This window comes from Lycium ferocissimum, chromosome 6 (genome assembly GCF_029784015.1).
Source record: "Lycium ferocissimum isolate CSIRO_LF1 chromosome 6, AGI_CSIRO_Lferr_CH_V1, whole genome shotgun sequence".
NCBI classification, from domain to species: Eukaryota; Viridiplantae; Streptophyta; class Magnoliopsida; order Solanales; family Solanaceae; genus Lycium; species Lycium ferocissimum.
Window position 1 is genome coordinate 17675523 of NC_081347.1, and position 21026 is coordinate 17696548.

The 21026-nt window shown below is 34.7% G+C and overlaps 2 protein-coding genes across 2 annotated transcripts; both read right to left on the minus strand.

Moving 5' to 3' along the window:
- Positions 1-432: 432 nt before the first annotated feature.
- On the minus strand, positions 433-5515 carry LOC132061179 (uncharacterized). Its single transcript, XM_059454036.1, has 10 exons — positions 5477-5515; positions 4016-4150; positions 3609-3670; positions 3385-3484; positions 2848-2939; positions 2166-2328; positions 2006-2071; positions 1446-1519; positions 963-1161; positions 433-847 (listed from the first exon to the last, which is right to left on the minus strand). The coding sequence occupies exons 1-10, from the start codon at positions 5513-5515 to the stop codon at positions 725-727; spliced, it is 1053 nt and encodes a 350-aa protein (XP_059310019.1). The 3' UTR covers positions 433-724.
- LOC132061180 (agamous-like MADS-box protein AGL15) lies at positions 5199-16139 on the minus strand. Its single transcript, XM_059454037.1, has 5 exons — positions 15980-16139; positions 6569-6830; positions 6406-6459; positions 6279-6297; positions 5199-5873 (listed from the first exon to the last, which is right to left on the minus strand). The coding sequence occupies exons 1-5, from the start codon at positions 16137-16139 to the stop codon at positions 5751-5753; spliced, it is 618 nt and encodes a 205-aa protein (XP_059310020.1). The 3' UTR covers positions 5199-5750.
- Between the last annotated feature and the right edge of the window lie 4887 nt (positions 16140-21026).

Genomic DNA, 21026 nt, shown 5'->3' on the forward strand with positions numbered 1-21026 from the left:
TTCTGTAATGAATGTGGGACGTTGGTTGCTTGCCTCTTCGAATGCTTTCCCAATACTTGTAGAAACGGTGTGGGCACATTGTTATACATATACATTATTTATGCATGCTTATATAAATCATATACATTATTTATACTTTATATATATAATGTGTATATATAGATATATATAATAGCTTAGAAGGATGTTTATGTAATATGTATGTAATGCATAATAGTGCTCGTATACATTATATATACATTATCTATACAGTGAATATATAATGTATAAGAATGTATAAGGATGTATATGTAATGTATAATAGTGTATAAAAGTCATGTTATACAGATCTTAAAAAATTAAAAATAGAAAAATGAAGAGGATTCTATGGTAGCTCAGGAAGAAGGTAAAAAAACAACATTAAAATATATTTGGCTTCATGAAATTCAATATAAACATATGTTGGATATTCTAAATGTAAAAATTTATTAGGTTGTCCTCATTGTAAGTGTTGTTTGGGCAATACACATCAATAGGTATCTCAAAAATTTATTTTCTGACATTGTTAGGCCGATTTTGTTATTCACTTTATCATATATAGGCCACACTACGTACATTTAGATCTCTTGTAATAAAATAAAATAGAAAAGCTAAAACATTAGGAGTCCAGCTATGTTTATTTATCCTTACTTAACTGGACCACAGATATAAATGAAGATTGAAAAGATTATTGGTCATTGGTTGATCAATCCAAATTTCTGAAGTCTTCCACACTGAAAGTCTCATTGAGAAAATCATCATCCCATTCCCATGAATCATTGTCATGTGTTTTTTCAATGAAATATTCATTGTTTCCTATGGTATTCTCCTGATGTAACAAAACATTTAAATGAGTATTTGTCGGACTAATATAAGAAATAAATGAATTCGTTATAATGAGGTTAATTAACTCAATCATAATAAGAATGGTGCCTTGAGCTAACCTTCATGGAATAGTTACTTCCATTAACATTAGGAACTCTTGCATCACTTTGAACTGAAGAATGATCATTATGTTGAATGATGTGATTGTTGTTATTATGATTCAAGTTCATACTCCAATTTGAATGGGCATACTCCAACTCAAATGAGGAGAGATTATTTGATTGTGTACCCATAGTGGAGAGTGGACCGGAGATAGGCCTAAGTTAGCAAAACGAAAGCATAATTAGAATTCATTTAATGTAAAACAAGAACAAAACCAACACAAACAGAGACAAATAAATGTATTTCCTCTATCTCATTTTCTATGACATTATCACTCTTTGAATTGTTTTTTTAATAATCATTTGACGAGTTTAGATGCTTTGACCATTATAATTCTGATATCATCATTCTTTTATAAACAGATGAAGTACTATCTTGCGAACAACAATTAAATGTATGAATGTACTTGTCAGTTTGTGGAATCAAGTTTCAAAAGAAACCTTGTAGAAGTGCAAAGATTATGCCAGAAGTCCATGATAGAGTTGCCAATACTTTCACCAAAAGTCACTTGTGTCTGCAAAATGGCTTAATTAGTTTAGACTTGAGGTGTGTTCAGTGTGCAGGAAAATGTTTCCCATGAAAAATATTTTCTTGAAAAGTTTTGAGAAAAAATAAATGGGCTTCTTACTTATTTTCTTGTGTTCGGTACATAAGCAAAAGATATTATCCTAAAAATATTTGTATATAATCTAGACAAATACTATGGGGTGGGTGGTGGGGTGAAATTATGGGAGTGGGGGTGTTGACGGTGAGGTGGGTCTTGGGTGAGGAGGAGAAAATTAATATGGATACAAAACTTGTTTTCCCCTTCCATTAGGGAAGTCATTTTTCTAATTTTTAAGGAACTTGTTTTTCTAAAAAATATTTCTCCAAAATATTTGTCCTACCGAACATGAGAAAATTGAAAAACATTTTTCAGAAACTATTTCCTCCATACCAAACACACCCTTAATGACAAAGGCAAAATTAACAAGGTATAATATGCCCAAGAATATTGTACCTCTGATTGCTCAAATGCTTGTGTTGGATTCTGCTGGACATCTACTACCATGTTTTGTTGCTCGCTCTATTGTTCAGCCAAGTATAATATGTAAGTTAAAGAAGATGTCTCGCTCTCTTTAAGGAAATCTTAATTACTGCATTTTAAAGAAAAGTATTACCTGCATTGAGATATAAGATGGGTTTTGGATTGGAGATAATGATATATTCTCACACTGTGAAGAACTTGCATAGGGAGCGTTATATGCGTAATTGCTAGACCTACCTAATGCTCTCTTTCCTTTGTCTATCCAATCTTGAAACATGCTCCCTTGAATACTTGTACTGCAGGAATAACAACAATAATATAAAAATTATAATAATATTAGTATAGACAAAAGAGTGATGACTATATACACGTGAGACTTCTTCCATTTACATATTTCAATTTTGTAAAAATTTCAATCACCCGGACTCTTTAGAATAATAATATACACATACTAATAATGAGGATGCAGATGAAGGATTGCCTCCATCTTATATCAAACACGCGTTATATAATGTTTAATAGTCGATTTTAACTACTTAAGACAAGATCTTACAATTTATTTATTTTTTATCAAAAACCGAACTAGAACAGAATCACTATAGAGTGCAATTCTTTATCATTTTACAAGATGTGAATAATACTTCAAATATTTGTGTTATAAGCATTTTAATTTTTTTAATCAATGTTGAAAGGTAAAGATTTATTTTCGATGAGAAAATGAGTAGTTATGATGTTTATTTAAAGAAAAACTATGTGAACCTAAAAGGGAAAATGAGAGAGAAATTTTCTTAAAAAATAAAATGTGAAAAGATGACCTATATGGATTAATCCACGTATCAAACTCCTGAGGAGCTGGTTGTTGTGCATCCAAGTGAACATCCATCTTGCCTGGTTTCTCCAATTCCATCTGATCAAAATTCATTTTATTTGACATTAATCAAAATTTTATTGAACAAAAGAGTTGATTTCACGAATATTGCATATATTAATTTGGTCATGAAAGAAAGGTTTTATCCCTAGCTTTATAGTCTCTATCAAGCATTCTTTTAAAATTGTCTCAAAACCGAGCAAAGAAGTCACATTTGAGCTAATTATAACTATAACTCATCCGCTTATAATATGCCAAGCAATACCCAAATTTGCTCCATAAATTAGATGGTGAGTAGCAATGAAGGATAGGGTTTAAATTTTAGGGTTTTCACTTCCACGTCATTCCAGCTCGTCGAAGCAATGAAGGATTCTCATATCACCCGCTTGTTTGACTTATGACATCATCGCTTGCTTCTCAATCAAAGTGATTTCATAACCGAATATATTAATTAAATAAGTAAAATTGTGAAAGTAATACAAACTTTTCTAGCCATGACTTTTTTCAAAGATTGTTGCAAGTTCCTCTCACACCAATTGAGTTGATGAAGAGAAGGCTCTTGGTCTGTGCTTGGTTCGTAATCCCTGCAAGAAATTTAACAAGAAAATTAATGTTTATTGTATAAATTAAATATAAATGGAATGGAACCAATGATGTCATAAGAAAAACTACTGCAAAGGAAACACTTGTGATATTAAATCAAATTACCTTATGTTAGCATCTAAAATCTGCAATTCCAATGTACTCTTCTTGATTTGTAGCTCGAAATTCTTCATCAAAAATTATAAGTTTAAATGACTTTATCAACTTTCCTCATTGACTCTAGAATATTTAACATTTCGTTTAGACTATTATAGTTTCTACTTCAATGTCTCACTTAATTAACACAATATTAATTAGAATAGTAAAGATAGATTGAAAAAAAAAAAACTTATCTTTCGAAAAAGTCAAAACATTTTGAACAAAAACACTAATATTTTGGATCAGACGCAGTATCTTATGAGGAATCTCAAATAAATATAGCATTTGAGTTTGAATCTTTTTTATTAAAAAAAATGTCAACTCTTTCAGACCCATAGTGATAGAGATAAGAGAGAAATTAAAGTTGTGCTCACCTCAACCCTGTAGAAATTAAAACAGCAGCAATAGGTTGAAACATCCAAAGGCAGCCATATATGGATCACGAGAGAATTTAATTCATTAGTGAGAGCGAATTTCACTTTATACAAATAACTCAAGTTATGTAGGATCTAACATTGTGATAAATCAAAATGGTGCAACACCTATATACTCTTGTAAATTAAGAGTTCTTTTCTTTCTGGAGACAGTATACGATGGGGAATATGTTACTATAAGAGGGTGATAAAAAAAGTTCTTAATACTATCGTTTAGCATAAAATTCAATTCACACGTGTTCATAAAATATTTTCTGATTTTCCTTCTTCATTTAAAAGTACTTTTCTTTTCCTTTTAGATTTTAATATCTGTCAACAAATATCAACTATAATATTTTGTTTTAACGATATTCATGATTAAAGCTAATGGAAGGTATAAATGATTATAAGTCAAAGTTTAATTTATCTGAATATTTAAAAGTTTTGAAAGGACTTATGTGACACTATCCTAAAGTATAAGGGCTACTTTGTATTTTTTTCAGGTCAAAATAGATTTGTTTTTCATGCTTTGGATTTCATATATTTTTGGTCTGAAATAGTTATTATAATGAAGTTTTGGATAGAGAATCTTTTATTATAAATAAATCTGATATGGGAGAGTATTAATTAACTATTTGGTATCAGTCAAAGCACTTATGAGATTAGTGTTTATTTAAAATTAGTTAAAAGTCAATAAGTATTCGGTATCAGTCAAATTATCAATTGATATCAGCGTTCTCATCTTAGAAGCAACATTCTAATTTGGTTAAATCAATTTATAGGTTTTCATCTTTTGTCCCTAATATCTTTTCTAATTCCAAATACTCTATCCAAAATAGAACTCCTAAATATCTCTGTATTTCATTTTCGTTTTCATTATTCTCCTTATATTATATTAATACTTTTTAATATACAATTTTTGTAAAACTTGAGGATATATTAGTCATTTTGATAGAAAATTTTCTTATAAACATTTATTTTTATATCAATTTCAATATTTCAACCCAAACAATAGCTACTTATTTATAAATCAATTTTAGTACCAAAAATTATGATTTAAAACTTAACACATATCAACTACTTTCAATCAGCTAATCCAAATGAACTCATAATGTCTGTATATTGTGTTATAACACTCATTGTTCTTTTCTTTAAAACTATCTTATACATGTAGTCCACTAGCCACTGACTAACTAAAAATTGTCTTGGATGGGCCCATTAAAGGAGTAAAGTGTGCCTACCATGAAGTTTTCAAGGGCTGAAATTCGAAACCTCTGATTATGAGTGGAGAATGCCAATCATCCCACCACATAGTTGTGAAATTAGAAGGGCGGAGGGGGGTTTGTAAAAAAATTACATTGTATAAGATCCATTTTTTTTTTTATGAATAGTAGATGATGGACCCCTTAATAAAAATCATACCTCCTCCAATGCCACCACACCCCTTGGTACTGGGTGCATTACTTCACTCCTTTTGAACTTATTAATTCTAATCCTTAAATACGAGTATTAATATAAATTATTAGATGATTTAATTGCATATGGAAAGCTAATGATGCTTATAATAATCCTCTCTAAGCAAAACATATCTTGGCCCAACACGACCATAAGTTTTGCTATTCAAATAACGATGATGGGTGACAGAAACAACTCTACAGAGTGAATAAAATATAAATAATGAGAGACAATAAATTAATTATAGAAAGAAAAAAAAAACGAGTGAGAGAATGAAAAGAGATACAAACTGTTTTTCAAGAAAGTGTAACTTGCTAACATCTCCGTTGATGTGGTTCAATTGCCTCAGTTTTTCCAACTTTTTCTTCATTTATATTCCAAAAAAAATAATGAAATGAATAAGTACTTGCTTGGCAAAATTGATCCCCGTAATTAAATTTTATTATAACTCTTTATCAATTATGCACATTTTAACTTTTTACAATCAAAAGTCAAACTTGATGTCTTTAACCAATTAAAACTAGTTAAAAATCATTTCATATTTCGTAATTGTGAGGATTCCATTTCCATAGAATTTTCAAGTTCTTTGAATTATTAATTTGAATTTCAAACTTTAGTTCATTTAGTATTCATTTTAAAATTAGCCAAATTGATTCACATTAATGGAAAGAATAGACATAATTTAAGAAAATAAAAATATCCTGCATAATTTAAGAAAATAAAAAAAAATCCTGCAAATACATCTATATGTAATAGAGTAAAGGAATACCTGAACATCCGCTATGTGACTGACCCCAACCAAAAAAAAAAAAAAGAACTCATAAGTTAATACAATAAGTTACTAGTAGCTAAATAAAAGAATTCAATTCAAGAAAATTTAGGAGAAGTTCATGTACGTCAATCTCCTCTCAACTGAAAGATTTATATAGTGCCGAAGCATATCTTCAATACTACAAAGGTAAAATTATAAAAATAAAAATCAAACTAATCGTTTAATAGATTAATAATTAACATAACTAAATGTTCATACAAATTTTGTCAAAATCTTAAATGTGATACCTCTTTTGACTACAGAATATACTGATCCGACCAGACGGTGAAAACGCGACAAACAGTACGTCAATGTCACAACAAACAACAATCTCTTCCGCCTTCTTCATTAAATTACTACGTCTTTTGGAAAATGTGATTTGACGTTTCGTTGTCTCTTCTATTTTCTTCATCTCAATCTTTCTACCCATTTTTATTATGTGAAGAGAAGGGTAGAGTCTCTTCTCTCCCTTGGAATAAATAGTAGACTGTTGCATGAAGTGTACACACACTACAATGACCAAAAGAGACTCAAGGAGCTAATTTATAAGGTCTAAAAGCTATCGGGGTCAAACATGAAATAAATAAAAAGTTGGTCAATCTCATCCAAACACGGTCGGGGTGAAGCCACACAACCTTTTATTAAATGCTAGATTATCATCATGAATTTGACATATAGAGATTATTACATTTAAGGATGGAGTTTATCTAAGTTATTTTTTCCTCCTATCCATATTATATGGTGTTTCTAGTTTGGGTGCACTCCTTAAGAAAATCACTTACCCCTAGAAAGTAGCAACTGTTTTCACTAAATTACCTTAATTAAACTTTACCAATTTAATATGATTTCTTAGTTATATGAAAATTCATTTATCTGAATAAGGTATATTCAGAAGAAAAAAAAAATTAAAACCTTCTTGATTATGTAAAAAAAGCTATTTATTTTTAACTAAAGATAAAAGCTAAAAACACCGTATAATGTGGATCGGATGGAGTATTGTAATTCTTGGAAAAAAAAACCTGAAAGGACAAGGATTTTTATTGACCCCATTAATGCATTAGATTACGCTTACATTTACGTACATCAATTTCCCACAGCCCATCTACTTTTTGTCCTTTTCTTTTCTTTCTTTTTTTTATTTAACCTTTTTGTTAAAAAAAAAAAAAAAAAAAAAAAAGGTAGACTTGTAATTGTATTCATTTTCTTACTCGGATGAATGCCAATAGAGTTTAACCATACAAAAACAGTTTATTAAATGATATACAAGAAATATTACATTGAAGGTTTAGGTATGTTTATATTTTTTGAGATTTGTGAAAATATTATATTAAGTTTTTAATATTATTTAGGAGATTCAAATAAAATATAAACTCAAGTTTAGATGTTTACATTTCTTAGGAGGTGTAGAATTTCTTACCTAGAATAACAAATTCTTGTACATGTATATATGGACTAATGGTAATGAAAACAAACATTTTCCTCTAATTTTTCGATGGTATCAGAGCCAAAAAAAAAATTCTTGAATTTTGAATCATGAATTTTTTCACTAACATGAGTGGAAAAGGTGGTACTGAAAAAGGTTCAGTGTTGATAGCAACTACAAAGACTTGCCGTAAGACTTTAAATATTTCTACATCTATTTGTAATTGTATATGGAAAATATGTTTTTGTCACTACCCAAAAAACCATTCGTGTCGTGAGGGCTCCCAACCCAACCCTTAGGCGAAACTCCAAACCATACAAGTCAATATAATCATAAGTAAATGCAGAAATAAAGTCAAAACAACCCAAAGTACTTAAGTCTTAATAATACATAGATAGAAAATAGGTCTAAGTCTTAAACAGTCCCCAAAATCTGGAAGTCACAAGAACAGAGCCACTAATACGAATACAAGTTTGAGTAATGCATAAATACTATCTGAAGTACTAAAAGACAGAAAGTAAAGATAGGAAGGACTCTGGCGCGTGGAACCATTAGCGGCTCACCCTAACTCCAAGAAGTAACTCCAAGGAACTACGAACCTCGATCAACTATGGTATCCAGATCCGAACCTGCACACTAAAGGTGCAGCAAGTCTAGAGTGAGTATGAAAAGCACGTGTACCTAGCAACATCGTTGACCGACCTAAATATAGTGATGACGAGGGTTAGTACTTCCGATACTCCACTTCTTTCTTTGTTAGTTTCAAGGTCCACATGTTATAGGCATTCAACAAACAAGGAAGGTGGGTACACTCGATTAGCTCATATAGTCTGTTTCTTTCCAAGTATAACCATAAATATTCAGTCTTTTCGACAGTTAAGGTAATTATAATTGTAAAGATCCCACCTTTATATTAGTTATGACAAGTACAAGCATAAAGGTCCCATCTTTGTATCCTTTAAGCACAAATGACGTAAAATCAAGGCAACCAAGTATAATTGATATGTGATAAAAAGGAATGTATGCAAATGCAAGTGAATAATATGCAATGCAATGGCCATATGTACCCGTATATACACGCTCCTATAGTAGGTTTCACGTGACCCATGAGGGACTCTTGAGGTACATATACCTACCTGGTATACTAGATCTCCTAGATCATATTGTGTCTCATCCGTTTTGGCTATAATATCATCATCACTCCATCCATGTACCATATCCAATATCTGGCCTCTCGGGCCCGTTTCTCGTATTTCATCAATCCAGTGTCATCAATATCATAAATATGCATACACCATGCAAATGCACAATAGCAAGTGTATATGTTCTTTTCATAGTTTAGACGAGATGTGGAGTGATGAATGCAAATCAAATCATAATTCACAATTATTCGATCAATAGTGGCCATCATACCCAAATAAATAGCAATTACCAACCTACAAGGATTTATCCACCTTTCCTCATGGCCCGAAGGCTAAACACACAATTTTCACCACATTTGTAGCGACCCGTTTGATCGTTATTACATCTCCGACACTTTTGACCCTTTTCCGAGCTTGATTAGCCCACTTTTGACCCGAGGGTACCATTGACCTGCTTCCCGAGGTGTTTAAATTTGATTCGAGTGACTTTTTATGAATATTGGGCTTAAAGCGAAAAATAGTTGACTCAAAGTTGACTTTTGGGTAAACGAACCTTTTTCAAAAATTCGTCGATTCCAAGAGGTCCGGATGGTTATTTAGAACTTGTGTGCATATTTGGTTCGGTTCCTAATGCACTCGGGTGCATTTTGGGACTTGGGTTGGAGAGTTAGTTTTGAGGTATCGGGATTGACTCGGTCAACGAGGCCTCCAATGGGAATTTCAGGCCATAAGTGCGTTCGTAGCGTGTTTTTATGTATATCTACATATTTGGTTTGTGTTCGGGAGGTTCCGAGATGGTTCTGAGGGTCGATTTCAAGTTTGGAAGATGCTAGAAAAATCTGGTGTCTGGTGACCGCTTTGGCGCCAAAGGGGTAGCGCGGAAGTGAGCGCAAAAGCACGACCGAACCGTTGAAGCGGTAGCGCTAAAGCGCTGGTCGAACAGCCAAAGCGGTAGCGTTAAAGCGCTGGCCTGCCCACGGAAGAGGCCGACAGACCAAATTTTCTTTTTAAAAGGCCCTAAGTCTTTCGTTCATTACCCACTCCGAAATTGAGCTTCTAGGAGCATTTCAAGGCATTTCTTGGGGGAGAATCATTGTGGTAAGTTCTTACATCTTCATTACCATTCCTTATTCCATTAATCAACATAGGAAAATCTATAAAATGTGCTAGTTTCTTTAAGAACTTGTGGATTAAAAGAGAGTTTTTATGAGTTCTTCTTTCTAGGCTTTTTAATCATGAAATTTATTGGGTTATGCTAGATTATAATATATCTAAGGTTGTTAATCAAATATCTTCCATTATTAGTGTGAGATTCTTGAATTTAAGAGTTAGGATTTATACCCAAAATGGGGGTTTTACTTGGATTTCGAAATTAGATGAGTCCTTGAGTTAATTTAGCAATTAGTTGATGGGTTTTGATCACCTAGTGCTTAATTAGATAATTTACCCCTGAATTTTTCGTTTTGCCCTTGTGGGTCCCATTTCCCCAAATTCTAGGCTTGGTTTTGACCCAATTTGAATGATAGCAATATAGGTATCAATCTTCATGATTTCTAATCTAGATTTCGAATATGCCTAGACTTCTTTGATCTTGAGGCTCAGCGGAGGGGGAAGGCAAAAGAGTGATTGTCGGTGTTTGCTGTTTGGCCATCCAGGTAGGTTATGGCTTACCCTTAGTGAGACTTCGTGCAGTGAAGCATATATTTAGATGATATTATCGGAGAAAGCATATAAACCTTCGGGTATGATGTTGGTTTGGATATTATCTTAGGTTGGGCCTTGTTGCGTGATTGGGGCAAGCCACCCTGTTGTGTTATGACTTGTTTGTTCTATTGTGTTAACTTGATGCCACGTGTTATTAGTAGATATTGGAATCTGTTGTTCCATCTTGATTGTGACACTGTAGTACCTTACTTGTTGATATTGATACGAGGATAGAGTTCTATATGACTTGTGTAATCTTTCCTGATATTGTTGGCGTACCCATGTTGGTACTTGTGACACTAATATTGTTGGCGTACCCATGTTGGTACTTGTGATCCTGATATTGTTGGCGTCCCCAAGTTGATACTTTTGACACTGATATATTATTGGCATACCCATGTTGGTACTTGTGACATTGATATGTTATTGGCGTACCCATGTTGGTACTTGTGATATTGATCAGATTATTGATGTTGACACATGCATTGCAGGCATTCTCATCCATTCATGATACACTGGTGATACCTTGATAATACTTGACGAAACACTGTGATAAGCTGGGCTCGATTTTTACTTGAGTGACGTGAGAGTTCGATATTCGATGTTCATTCCGGAATCGTGGATTGAGTGAGTGCATGGACTCTGCGGGTCCCCCAGGGTGGTGCCGGTGAGAACCCCCCATGGGCAAACATCCGAGGTCTCGTCTATCTATTGGGCAAAGATCCGGGATGAGTGGAACTTAGACTTCGCGAGTCACCTTGGGTTGTGCTGCCGAGATGTCGATATTTTCGTCCGTAGTACATGTGTACACGGCATTACACAACATTGCATTCGTACATTATTGCATCGCATTGGACTATGGCTTATATTGAGATGACTTGGTGTTTTACTTATGATGTTGGTTTCGGATTGGACATATTGAGACTTGGCACATTTGGGTTTAGATGCTCTACTTAGGCGATGAAGTGTACTTGGCTTCGATTAAGTTTGACTTATACTTGTTGATTTACCTGCTTATCTTGCTTTATTGTCTGAATTATGTTAACTATACTTCGTCGGCCTATGATACCTGCCAGTACTGTTGTTTGTACTGACTTACGCTTGCTGCATTCTTTTATGGATGCAGAGTATTAGACAGGTTCCACTCTTTTCCCTCGTGGTTGATTGGCGAGGCTACTGTAGAGTCATTCCAGGGTGAGCACGATGACGGCCGCTGCCCGGATGTTCTTTCCTTTACTTACTTGTCTTACTCTTATTTCGAGACAGTTGTATTATGAGACTTTATCATCCTTCAGACTAGTAGTATTTATTTAGTGCTCTTGTATGAATTAGACCAGATCTATGAGGTTGTATTTAGTATTTTCGTACTTTATCTTATATGGATGATTTGAGACTTATTCTATATTTATTTCTTCCGCCTTTACTTAAATTGGTTATATTGGGATAAGGGTTCGCTTATCGTGGTGGGAATGATATGTGCCCGCACGTCCTAGTAAAATGGGTCGTGACATCATTTCATATTTAGTTCAGGTTTTATTTACCCATACAAATACACCGGTACCTGCACAAGTACTTGTCACCTCACGAGTATGGGACCTCAAATTTCCCGTTACGCTCCTTATTTAGATAAACCAACACATAACTCTACATAAAGGGTCTAGCAAGTCTCGACTTGCCTGAATACGAAGTCGAAGAGTCACTCCGTGGCCTTTCCTCTCCTTTGAGCTTCCGAAAGAACCCAATCTGTTCAATTACGATATCTACATGAGAATACGAATCTAATGATACCCATAAAGCCATACAAGGAATTTGGGCCCAAAAAGTCAACCAAAATCCCCGAAGCTCAAAATGGTAATTTATCATGAAATCAGGGTCAACCTAGTCAAATTAGTACTCTACGAGGTCATACGAACCCAACAATGCCCATATTGCTATGTTTTAGTCCAAATCCCAAAAATGAACCCAAAAAGGTAACCGCGCGTCCACAAGGGCAAAACTGGAAGTTAAGTCTAAAATCATCTTACTCATAGTCTAGATAGTCAATATCCTAAGATTCGAGAATTTCTAATCCCAATTGATCCTTCAATTCCACAAATCTCATCAAAACCCATTTCCATGGAAACCCTCAATTTACTACTTAAGAATCATGATTAGAATCAAAAACAAATGGAAGAAATCATTAATCATTAATAATCACTTAAATAAAGGTTTAGAACTTACCCCAATGAAGAAACTTTCAAATAGCGCTAATCCGAGCTTTGTAACTTCTAAAATGGGTTTAGGAAGGTGAAACATGAAATGGGGGGTTTTTATTCTGTCCATGCATATTTTGTTCTTCGCGAACGCGAATGCAACCCAAACTCAGCCCGACATATCGCGATCGCGATGGGACAAACCAACCTGGCCCCGACCCTATTCCTTCTTCATGAACGCGAGCCCTTGCTCGCTAATGTAAGCCTTCTACATGAACAAAGAAACCAGCAACAGCTAGAAACCAAACATTCTTGGTTTTCCAGAATTTTGGTCAAACACCCGAAACTTATTCGAAATTCTCCAGACACAAACAAAATATGCATTTCTATTAAACCACGCTACGAACTCACTCATGCACTTGGATTTTCCAAACGAGGTCATCTTGAGCCGGTGTTGACCAAGGTCAAGTCCAAAACATCAAAAACTCAACGTTCCAACCAATGACCCCAATCACACCTGAACGCCTCGGTACCCGAACCAAAGGCTCGACTAAGTAAAAAATCACATTCTAGATCTAGTGGAATCAATGAAACATTCAAAATGACGCATTTACCCTCGATGTTGAATTTGGCCAAACATTTCCATTTCCTTCGCTTAGAAAACTCAAATTCCACTAAAACCAAATCAAAACCCGCCCAACTGCCTCGGGAATCACGCTTCTCATCCCCGCAAATCATAAATATTAAAATTAAACTATGAGGAGGGTTATTTGTGGAAAATACTGTAAAAAGCTCAAAACGACTAAGCGAGTCGTTACATCAGATACCACTTAAAACAGCGTTCGTCCTCAAACGGTAAAAGATAGAAAGATACCTGGATCCTCAAAAAACTGGGGATATCTGGATCGTGTTGACACCCTATTTTGTTCCTCCTTTATTCTAATTTATTTCCTCGAACTTCTAAATTTATTGACGAGCTAAACACTTTATTTTCACTATTATTAATTTTCACTATTCTACTATTAACATTTTTAGCATTACTTTATCACAACTTTCAAAAATGGTTCGTCATCATCTCGTTTCAGGATGTGTACTTGTTAAATTAATTTTACTTTATTAAATTCTTTACTTTCTACATACTAATTATTAATCGCCTTTACATAGTGTATATTGTACTAGTTATTAAATTAGAAGCTCAAAAGATAATTAATATGGAAGAGGAATTTCATTGAGTTAATGGCCCAAGATACTAGCACAATATTCATTAATTCAATCAGCCCATACTTTGATTAACAAGACCAGCCCAATTCGTGACAACCCATACCCATTACCCTATTCCCCTACCCGGTCCAGCCCAACCAAACTCACCCGACCCGGCCCAATTTTCCTTTCATCAGCCCTTTGGAACAAAAAAGAAAAACCTAATCCCTCATTTTCTCTCTTCAGCCGCCCCCTCTCCCTCGTCTCTCTCTCTCGTCTCTCCTCCCTCTCTCCTCCATTTTCAGCTAAAATACAGACCCCTTTCACCCTCACAGCTTTGCCTTGCCATTTCCATACAAAGCGTCCCTATATCTGATTCCCTACGTTTGCTCTATCATCGACAGAGAAAAAGGGTTTCCATTTTTTCGCCTCAAACACAACAGCTTCATCAAGACCAGAGAAAATCGGTCCTTTTGAGGAAATCTGACCAAGTCACGTGGATGGGTCACAAACTCGTCCAAAACCCATCCAACGTTCGAATTTCAAAACAATTTTGACCAGATTTCGGAACTTTAAGTTTCAAGATCCCGCCCAAAAACAAAAACCTAGAACTTTTAGGCTATAAAAAGGCCTTGAACATTCTGCAAAAGGGGGATTTTTTTTTGGGAGCCACTTTGAAATTTCGATTTTTTTATCTGGGATACGCCCCTGAAATATTGGGGGAATCCGACAAAAACACAATATCGGTATATTTTAACTCTAAGACCCTTTATTTGTTTTTCAATCTCGGACTGGTACTTTAGTTGTCACAAAGGTTTATGATTCGTTTGGTCGAGGTCTGAATCTAATTCATTGACGAGAGAGTAAATTCGACGCCGAAAACCCCGCAGCCCAGTTCACTGCACTTGAAAAAGGTCAGTGCGATTCCCTCCCATTTTTGATTCGCTTCGATTTTGACGCGTGTTCGTATTCTTCGTTTGCTGTTCGCAGTGCTTTCAGTTTTGAGTCGAGTGTTCTGCTAAAATTTGTTGTTCGATGTCATAAAGTAGGAAGTTACATTTGGTTGATACTCATTTAGTATGCCCAGTGATTAACTAGAAATATGGCTTAAGATTTCCATTTGATGTTAATATGAGTTATTCTCTGTGGATAGTTAAGTTTAGTTCGATTCTGTTTAGTGTAAGTCCTATGCTTACTTGGTGATTGACCATGATGTTGCTGGTAGTTAAATAGTGTTATGCATGTTCTAATTCCTAATTAGCCCTACCAAGATGCTGGTAGTTGGTTTATTACGATTGATGTTGGTTAATTGAAATCTCTATTAGTCGACAATGTCGTAGCTGCTTGTGTAAATTGATATGATTCATGCTGGCTTGACCAATTTAAGATTTATGCGGGTCTATAAGGTCGTGGCTGTGCTTCTAAAATGATAGAATTGTTGTTGAATGGCTAGTTTGAGACTTAGGTTATTCTACCATGTCATTGCTGCATAGTTGAATTTGGTTAATACCAGGCGATAGTGGCTTGTCTGTTTGGTTGTAATATCCTCTAGTTTGCATCGCCATGGCTGTTTGATAAAATGGAATCTGGTCAAGGTTAAAGGGTTGGTTTGAGGTTCACACTAGTTCATATGGCCATAATCGACTGTCATGAGTTGAACACGATTAGTATTGAACCAGAACTTTGCAATGTTCTGCTAGCCTACACTAATATAAATTATCTGTTTTAAGTCTGGATATGGTTAGTGCTGAGTATAATCCTCAGGATATGCTGTTAATCTCTTTTGTCCTTATTGTTTCTCTCATCTAGATAGGACTGATGCCATACGAGTTTCTGGTCTGATTTTGAACTTGAATTACTATCGTTACTCAGATTAAATGTGACTAGCCAATAATAGAATTTCACACCAGTAGTAAAGGCCCAAGTCATTAATGTTTGCTTGAGTGGATATGGAACAATATCATTACAAGTTTGAATCATAGATGATTGTTGAGTTACCTTGGCCAATCTTAACCGTCAACCAGTGTGAACTCGCATAATTTGAACTATTGCAAATGTACCATGAAATATCTCCAATTAGTACTGATATCGCCTGAGGTATATTGTATTGAACAGGTGAATAACACATAAAGTCCACTGATGCATACGTGTGCACCATGTGCTATTTTGTTTATGAAATATATGTATGTATACACGAGATGTACCTAGATATACACAATATATACATAATTTATTGATTTGTCTCGAACTTACATTATATATGTTTAACCTTATTTATTGACGGACATACTAATCTTTTTCTTTCATCTTTATGCATGACCACTGCATACGAGTCCAAGGGACCCGCTCTTCTCCCGAATTCGGTGTTGGTCTAAAAGCCTAACGCGATCCGTCCTCTCTGTCCAGCCCCTATTCGCGGCCAAGAAATGAAAAAATGAAATTCTGGGCCGAGGCCCAATAGCAAACAGCCGCATCAGTCTGGTCACAACAGTTTTTTTTAAAAATGGGCTGAGCCCATTTAGCTCATTAGCTCTTCTATTTCATTTGTTTTGTGCATTTAATTGTGTCGTATGGCTAACGCTTTGTTTGTTAATTTGGATGAACTTTAGCAAATTAGTGGGATATAGTTTTAGTAACGGGTAGTTAATTTAAGGAAAATTAATAATTAATCCCATAAGATTCATTTTCTTCTTTTATAGTATCCATAATATTTACTTCTAGAATAATTGATGGTATAAATTCATATTTTAGAGTTAAAGGAGTCATACTTTCTTCTTGTCATCTTGAAAATTTTAAAACGCCACTAACACGCAAATAGGAACTAAAGAATATTTTGTAAAACATTCATAAGGTTTATTCAAATTATGCATATTTTTAGCCAAACATAGTTAAATAAAGAGAAAGAAATTCACATCCTTATAAAAGCAAAGCTAGATTTAGTTTGCATCCATCTTATTACTACTATTTTAGTCAAAGTTCAAATTTGTCAAAATCTATTACTTATATGCAAATCATTACGTTTTTTTTCTAATTTACTTTCAATGGTATTTAACGTTTTCCTTTTTATGCAAATCGCTATATCTACTACAAATCTTATTTCAAATAACACTATTGTATTTCCATTTGAGCATTAACAATATTTACAAGCATTTCTTAAATAGCATTATTATATTCCTTCTTCAAAACCTTAGCAACATTCATGAGTTCTACTTCAAATAGTATTTTAAAATCTTCTCTTATGCAAATTATCATATTTTCGACAAGTCTTACTTTAAATGGCATTATTATATTTATAACTTTAACAACATTTATAAAGTTATTTTCTTTCTACAACACTATATTTACACTTAGCCTAATCAACCCTATGTTCGGTCGGTTAACCATTGTTAATGGATCTTAGAGGATGCCTAACACCTTCCCTCTAGGTTAGTTGAACCCTTACTCAGATCTTTTGGTTTCGTAGATTTTAAAACAGAGTTAACTTTAGATAATTACTTTAATTAACCGTAGGTACCCTAATTCACCATAATTAATTAGGTGGCGACTCCTTAATTTTAAATAACTCCGGAATTACCGGGATGTTGTAAACTATTTTGACTTAGGTTAAAATAGGGTATAACAGATCGCTTATCAGAATCAGTCTCCTAAGTATCCCTCTCAACTGGATGATGCCTCCATTGTACTTTCACTAAAGCTATTTCTTTCGACTTCAACTTCTGAACCTGTCTATCCTGATTGGCTATCGGCTATTCTGATCAAGCAAAATCGAATCCAACCGAATGATATAAGAACCATCCGAATGGTACTTCTTTAGTATTGAAAAATGAAAGACTGGGTGAACACCCGAAATGTAACACCTCGGGTCCTCAGACTATGGTACGACTCGTATTAAGAAAGTAAAATGAAATTTAGAAGGTTTCAATTTTTTGCAAAAGTGGCCGAGAGGCCTACTTCGAACAATCGTAACCCTTTGATTAGTTGGGAATTTGAAAAAGTGTCGTTAATAAAAGTTGTAGTATGTGGAAATACCTTTCCATCCATATAAATATTAGGCCAAATGGAGATTGGAGCAAGAGGTTATGAGCATCACAAAAAATGCTCAAAGCAGCAAGCCATGCGTGTTGGCCACACATCAATGTAACACTTCGTAAATTTAGAATAGGTGTGGATGTGTTAAATAAGTAGTATGTGGCATTTAGACATGTGAAGTACTACCTGGATGAGTTTGGGTGGAAATAGTTATTTTGGAATCAAGGCGAATAGTGAGGTGCATAAGATTCGATATAATCGACTAAGTTTATGGAAGGTCTGCCTTCTAGCTTGATTTCGTGAAAATTCGTTGAGAATTTGAGAACTTCAAAAAGATGAAAGTTGTATCCCTTTGAAATACCTTTTCAAAAATATATTGTGGACCAGTATGCGGTCGCAAACTGAGTTTGAGGTGCAGCATACTGGCCGAAAACTTGCCATTTTGGCTGAGTCTACTACCCAGCACCACCCCATGTTGTGGAGGGAGTATGCGGCTGCATATTAAGTATGTGGTGCCGCATACTCCCTGCAACACGGGGCGATGGGGTGGTTTTCAGCCCTTTTTAAGTTCCAAAAGATCCCATTTTTCACATTTACTTTCCACAATTCTCTCCCCACATAATTAGAGAGTTCTTAAAGGTTCTCCAACATTCCAAAACCTTCCACACCATTAAAAGAGAATATCAAACATCAAAAACTCCAAGATAATCCATGGAAGGTGATAATCCTTGCTTCTATGCAATATTGTGATGAACTTGGTCTTGGAAGAAGTTGAGTGCGATGAAATTCTTCTATTATAAGGTATTTTCTTCATCTTATCTATATGATTAAGTTGTTTTAAAGGTTTAGCAACTATTGGGAAGGAAAAGAATCATGGTGAAGAAGACACAAAATAGGGAATTGAAGTTGATGGCTATGAGTTGAACTTGAAAGGGGATTTTGGATCAATTTAAGATTAAATTGAATATAATTGCTTGATTATGGTATTGTGGATGTTGTTATTGTTGATTGGGAGTTGTTTTAGAATTTGGTAGAAGTAGACAAAATAGGGGAAGTGCTGTCCAAATTCTGCTAGCTCCTTAGTTACTCTAGTTTGAACTTATGAGTGTTTTCAAGACTTAACCTTAGTGTGAATCTTCTTGAATGTAGATTTGAGAGGTTGGGAGGAGAATGTTAAGTAGTTAAGGAGACGTAAAGGTATGTTAAGGCTAACCCTTTTTTTATTAAGGCATGATTCGTTTGTTGTGAACTTACACATGATATCCATAAAGTCCCTATTCCTGAAAATGCTAGAAGTTCATGATTCTTAAGGTTCTTATGATATTGTTGATAAATGTTCTCTATGATGATGGTGATTCCATTTATAGATATATCAAAGCTTATCATTTTTTATGTTCTCATGGTATTATTGAGCTTGTTCCATGGTTATTGATTTTATTCATTGTTGTTGATCTCATCTTATGGTAATTGTTCTTTCAAGGTGAGATATAGCGATGATGATGATTCCATAATAGAAATCGGAGGTTTAAAGACCTTACATCACTCCGATAGAGTGGTAACGTTTTATTTGGGCTCTCATGCATGCTTGATATATATGTATGTATTTTCTCACACCGAGCCGCGCTATAGTCGGCCGAGTACGACACGTAGATGTGCACACCACTGCAGTAGGTACGCTATGATGTTACCCGAGATGCGAGATGATATGATATATGGATTAGGTTGCATGTTCCGCAACACTAACACTTATATTATATATGTATGTATGAAAATGTTTTTTTTTAAAGCTAAGCATGCATGATATCTGCCTTAAGAGGCCATCAGATGTACAAGTTATTTCTCTTATCTCATGTTTCTTCCATATTTTCATTATGTTATTATTCATGTCTTACATACTCAGTACATTATTCATACTGACGTCCTTTTTATTTGTAGACGCTGCATTCATTCCTGCAGGTAGACAGGGAGACGGACCAGACCCCTAGGCTGCTTCATCAGTGATTATACAGGAGTGCTCTATTTGTTCAAGAGATACAGTTCAGCTGGTACTATTCTTTCATGTATATATGGGCATGGCGGGGTCCTATACCATTCTGATGATTCTATACGCTCCATGTAGAGGCTCGTAGACATATGTATATAGTTAGATGTTCTGTAAACTTATCGGTTCATATTTTTATATATTATTTTTGTCAGCCTTGTCGGCTTGTGCATATGGGTATAGTTGATGCAGATTATATAGATGTGCATTTAACTTGTGGACTCATACCCTTACAGATTATGATATTTATGGGTTACCTTTTATGGTCCACCTAGATATGATTATGAGAAGTATCTTAAGAGATGTTCGGTAGGTTAGCTTCGGGTGCCTGTCATGGCCCTCGGGTTGGGTCGTGACACCATTTCTTTCTTTTAGTTGCTTTACATACTAGTGCAATTCAAATGTACTGACGTCCCCTTTTATTTATCGAGGGCCTGCACTTCACGATGCAGGTACAGACTTACAGGACAGCGGATCTGCTCGCTAGGATTCTCATATCAGCTATTTGGTGATCGCTATTTCTTTTGGGGAATTATTATTACTTTACAATCATTCAGTGTTTACAGACACTCAGTGTTTTCAGTACTTCATTAGAGGCTTCACAGACTTGAGTGATAGTTGGGCAGAGTCCCACGCTTTTCATTTTAAGCCATGTTGGCTACAGTTTATGTGTAACGACCCGTTTGGTCGTTTTAGTTCTTTCGATGTTTTTGCCTGTTTTTGAGCATTGATTAGCTCACTTTTGACCCGAGGGGACTGCTGATATGCTTCCCAGGGTGTCTAGACCGGATTTTGGCAACTTTGGTAAGAATATGGGCTATAAGTGAAAAGGTTCGACCCGAAGTTGACTTTTGGAAAAACGAACCTTTTTCGGAGTTTTGTCAATTTTGAGAGGTCTAAATGGCCATTTAGAACCTGTACGTGTGTTTAGTTCGGCTCTCAATGCATTCGAATGTATTTTGAAATTTTGGATAG

Excerpts from the sequence above, each read along its gene's own strand:
- LOC132061179 (XM_059454036.1), bottom strand. The coding sequence starts at position 5,515 with ATGCACCCAGTACCAAGGGGTGTGGTGGCATTGGAGGAG. Across the intron at positions 2,072-2,165 it reads CATCTTATATCTCAATGCAG|AGCGAGCAACAAAACATGGT; the intron begins GTAATACTTTTC and ends GCTGAACAATAG. Across the intron at positions 848-962 it reads GAAGTAACTATTCCATGAAG|GAGAATACCATAGGAAACAA; the intron begins GTTAGCTCAAGG and ends TTGTTACATCAG.
- LOC132061180 (XM_059454037.1), bottom strand. The coding sequence starts at position 16,139 with ATGGTGCACACGTATGCATCAGTGGACTTTATGTGTTATTCACCTGTT. Across the intron at positions 6,831-15,979 it reads GACGGTTAAGATTGGCCAAG|TGTGTGTACACTTCATGCAA; the intron begins GTAACTCAACAA and ends TGGTCATTGTAG. Across the intron at positions 6,460-6,568 it reads ATATTCTGTAGTCAAAAGAG|TATTGAAGATATGCTTCGGC; the intron begins GTATCACATTTA and ends TTACCTTTGTAG.